We start from the raw sequence: 4,927 nt of genomic DNA, 5'->3' as shown, positions 1-4,927 counted from the left end.
GTAAATTGCTTCAAAAGTTGTTGTTTAATATGACATTCACTTGAAAAGATAAAGTTTAATGATTTCTTTACAAAAAATCGTCAAATTCTACTTTTTGGCCAGAAATTTCCGAAGCCCCCTTAAATGAACTGTAAATTTAAATTATATTATACTAACTAAAGTATGATTTTAATACTTCTTACTCGCTAAAGAGAAGAAAATGTTCAATTGACCTTTTGTCATGCAACTTATAGAGTTTGGCTGTGGTTAATCCAGTTGTTTGGTTGTGGGTTGTGCTCAGTTAGTAAAATTGATTGTGATTTTGCTTATCGTGTTGAATTCAAACGATTTCAACGATGAGCGTATCAGTACATTTAACCGTTCTCGTTATCGTTAACAAATCTCCTATCGAAATGGAGATCAATAGCGATATTTTGGTGTCAAAATGGTCAATCAATTGCATGGCTCCGAACAAGCAGCTGGTAACATTTTTGCATATTTCTTCGATTTCTTATCATCAATCGTCTATCTGAGGTGGTGGCTGATGAAATGATTTGCCAGTAGTGAAGCAATGCCCGTCTGTCGGAAAGCCCAGAGGCTAGAGGTTGAGGGCGATCGGTTGTAGTTCACACAAAAGCGCTACGCTGCACGCTGCAATTTGTCTTGGCATACAGACACTTGCTTAGTCGGTCATGGATAATAACCAATCGATCACCATTCTGTCGTAACTTCTCAGCAACGCCTGGATCGTTTGATTATTGAATCGGCAAAGTTTTTTGATATAAACATCGCCTCAGGTTCTACAGAACTGGTCGCTAATGTATCCAGGACTTACCAATGCAGTTCACATTAACCTGTTACATGAACTGGCTGCACTATGGTATGTTTACACCTTCCTAAAACCGCAAACAAACTCCATCTCCAGCTATCCTTTCGTAAATGAACACCGCCGACCTTCAATGTTCCGAACAAAGTTCCTAAACACCATCTGTGCAGTCCTCCAAATCGCCGGTTCGTTTCTCGTGGTCGCTGGTGGGTGATTTTTCCTCGTCAAACAAATGACCACCCTTCAATCGATACCCTTAGCAAAATACACGCGCTCCAGATTGGAACTTAGCATACCTTTTGATAACAAGTCACAAAGCTGTCCAAAGTAGTACCCGTGTCGTTTCCAACACGACCCAACGCCGTTGAGTCCCAATTTGTAACCATCAAGATCGTGACGTGAAGCCTACTAATCAATTGATACACCATGCCTCAATTTGTTGTACTACTCAAGAGGTAGGTGAGAGAATGAGAAGGTGTTCTTGGTGGCCCCATGAATTTTGATCGTTAAAATTATTCGTTCTATGAAGCACAACAAGAAAAGGTCGTGTCGACCACCAAACAATTGCGCAGGTGATGGTGAATTTTTTTGGCCGGAATATTTCCAGATTTTGTTTTGTTCGAAAAAAGAAAAATCAAATCAGTTGAAATAGGATTTGTTGACGTGGAAACAATTCAGTTTGTATGTTTCTTTGTGGAGACTACATGGTATAGATTCCGTTGCCGTAATTCTGGTTTCTATACCGATGGCGTGTATGCATAACTAAATGAGCGATCGAATTCCGGTGCTGCAGCACATTACCAGTAACAACATCACGACCCTCTCATTTAGAAACACATACGATAACTCACATGCCCCCACGGAAGGACCCTTGCAAACGAATAGTCCTTTGCGTGCTCTATTTCCCTGCAAACCCTCGTACGTCCGCATCCCTCTACCCTATCACTGTACTACCGCGTGTTCCACGGCATCCGGAATAAGTTTAGAAGCGCGCGATAAAGAAAACGGAAGGGGAGGAAAAACCGGTCCTACGATCCGGAACTGTGGCGTCCTCTGATTTTAATTGCAACCCGAAGGGATGTTTCGATAGCAGCAGGGAAGCAGGGCACTACCCCTCATTACCATTAAAATTGTTGCGAACCCCGTCGGAGAGCTCATGGAATGCGGTATAAAGCAATAACAATGGAAAGAGGAACCAGAGCGTCCTGTTGCGTTTGGTTAGTTCCCGCTTTTGCACCAACTCGGCAGTCCTGGGCAGGACCTTGAACACACCGAGAAACCCCTTGAAGCAGGTAACCCAATCCTTTTCGTCTGATTCACGATAATCAAGAAATCCGGAACAGGATTTTTTCCGTTGAATGAAAAACACTTTGAAGCTGATGTACGAGTTCGAATTTGGTTGGTTTCAAGGAAGTAATCCTCGAATGCATGTCCTAGTGGTTGAGCAGTTGTCACGCGGCAAGGTGACGAATTTCCCCCACGGTTAATCCGAGATAGTGCGATGGAGAGATAGATTGCGAAAAATCGAATTCCGGAACTAGGATCAAACTGAGCACAAGTTGAGTTTGGTATACCAACGGAGTCGTACAACACACGGTGCTCGATGCTCTGTCGCACCAGACATGAGCACACCGTTAACCAATGTTTACCTGCGGTATCCGAATCCGGTTCCGGGGCCCTCTGCCGACGAATAATTAATCTGCATGACAAGGTGCTTGTCTGTCGAGCAACCAAACTTTTTTGTTGTTGGTTGCTTCGGATGACAACAACCAAAAAAAAAAGGAAATCGTCCTCAGGGTCCTTGCATGAACACTGTCTGTACGACTCTTTGTGCCAGGAAGTGAAAAGCTGCTCCACAAGTTCCGGATTCAAGGTGTGAGCTGTTTTCTGCAGTGATCAGACTAAGCGGATAATTTATGTACAAGGGCCCAACAAAGAGAAGAGGGTATAAGATAAGGCTGTTCGTGTGTAGGGAGCGATCACTGAAACAGAATCTCCACCTTTCTCTCTACCTTTTATCTCTCTTTCTGACACTTTGGTTAGTGGAGGAGACAAAAAAAAGATAAATATATGATAATTTCATGGAAAATTGGGCAAAGTTTCAACGGTTATTTATCTAGTGTAACCCGTCACAATCCAGTCTGTGTGGAGCCCGTGGGAACCTTGACAGTACATTCTCAAAAGTTAGGCTAGCTAGATGAGAAAAGGGAAGCAGATTTATACACCTCGACTGATAACACGTTTCGAATCATACGTTTAATTATTTTTATCAATTTCACTCACTGTTGGTAGCTCTTTATTCAAATTATCAACAGGAAAAATGTAAATGACAATGATACAATTTTTTAAATCTAGATCCATTTCAAATTCAAAATCAACAGTGCTCTCTACTCTCTTCAGAAGCTCTTTAATTCACGATTCACGGTTCACTAAATTGCTGAAGTCTATTAATACGACGAACCTCATTCAATTCGTCTATTAAGTAATTAATTGTTTTATTTAAGACATCCACTGCTGTTGGAATTTTCTTCCTAGCTTCCGGACACAGGCGTTGCTCTTCAACATTAGTTTGATTTTGCAGAACTTTATCAATCCATGGACGAACGCTGGTTACCTTCATGTACATTCCAGGCTTGCCAGCTACGGCACATCCCTGGCCTCGAATTGTAATTCCTGCTAGCATGCCTTCTAGCACGAGCGGTCCACCAGAGTCCCCTTGACAAGTGTCCACTAGACCTTGCGGAAAGCCAGCACAAAAAAAGTATTTCGGATCTGCATAATCGTACGATGCTTGACAGCTCTTTGTAGACAGCAGAGTAACTGTGGCTGCCTTGAGAGTATACTCTTTCGTTTTATCCTTGCTCTCATTATCACCGTATCCAGACACTACACTCGGAATTCCGGGCACGAGCAGCGCATCGGATTTGATCATCTCGATGCAGCGCACACTTGGTCCGTACGTTATAGGACTCGGGAGCTTTAGAAGTGCAACGTCCAAAATCTCTGAGTTCTTGAGCTCCGGGTGGAAGTATATTTGCTTTACCGGTAACTGCTGTGCACGGATGGCTTCGTCAGCTCCTACGAAAACTTTGATGTTTTCCATTCGTTCATCCTTTACACAGTGACGTGCTGTTAAGACCCAGAACGGACCGATCAGCGAGCCTCCACAACGGAAGTCACCAGTAATGTACATCCCAACTTGATAACGGAAGTCATCAATTCGTGCCCTGAATCCTCCTACAATCAGATTAGCCAGATCATCTCGATCTGCTGTAGATGAGTTTTCACAATTCACAAGAGATCCTAATGGAATTGTGATAATCGTAATTGCAAAACACTTCAGAAGGAAACTACTGTCACCAAATTTGAGAAACGTTAGACTCATTTTGATGCAGCGAAAGTTAGCTATAGCTTAATTCGAGGCTCGACATCGAGTTATAGCTACCAACGCTTGCATGGTATAATCCAATTGTTTGTAAGAGTAACTAATCGTTTCGTTAAATATTTACAATCAAAGGATAATGTGCAATTGGTTTCGCTAGTGTGCAGTGAGCAATTAAGCCATGCTAATCAAGATAGACATGCGTGTTTGCTTCGGGTTAAGTCAACGAAAAGTGTTAATGGTTACAACAATAAACTTTTTCTCGCTTCATTAGCCCACTAAAGCAATCCTTCCTCCCAAACCCGACAAAGCTACTATAAAAACACCGTATTTTAGTAACACTGCAGCCGCTGAGTGCGACGCACGCCGAAGAAACAAAGCGCCCATAAATTAAAAACCGTTTGCGTTATGCTTCCAGTTACAATGACAATGGTTCCTTTCCATCAATTGACTTTACAACCTGAGCGGCTCTAAAGTGACTAGTGAAGCGACAACAGCACTAGTAATTGTATCTCCACTGTGGCGCCCCCTAACCGATAGATGCCTCCAAGTCGATCGTGAGCGAAACGCCACCATAAAACGTTCATCTTAATGTTAACCATTTTGTTGTTCTCCTGGGACCATTCGGCGTGCGCGTGTGTATGAAATAAAACACGAATTTTATGTTAAAAGGGGTCCGAGGAGAAGATCCACGTTTAGAGACATCCATGCTCGCCTATCCATCCCTCGAACGGATGAGT

At 42.7% G+C, this 4,927-nt stretch overlaps 1 protein-coding gene across 1 annotated transcript; it reads right to left on the bottom strand.

Moving 5' to 3' along the window:
* Positions 1-3,082: 3,082 nt before the first annotated feature.
* On the bottom strand, positions 3,083-4,187 carry LOC126569126 (trypsin-like). The gene has a single exon (XM_050226013.1). The coding sequence runs from the start codon at positions 3,996-3,998 to the stop codon at positions 3,225-3,227; it is 774 nt and encodes a 257-aa protein (XP_050081970.1). The 5' UTR covers positions 3,999-4,187; the 3' UTR covers positions 3,083-3,224.
* Between the last annotated feature and the right edge of the window lie 740 nt (positions 4,188-4,927).

Source organism: Anopheles aquasalis, chromosome 2, assembly GCF_943734665.1.
Source record: "Anopheles aquasalis chromosome 2, idAnoAquaMG_Q_19, whole genome shotgun sequence".
Taxonomy (NCBI): Eukaryota; Metazoa; Arthropoda; class Insecta; order Diptera; family Culicidae; genus Anopheles; species Anopheles aquasalis.
The sequence above is the reverse complement of the archived record's forward strand: the minus strand, read 5'-3'. Positions and strand labels throughout refer to the sequence as shown.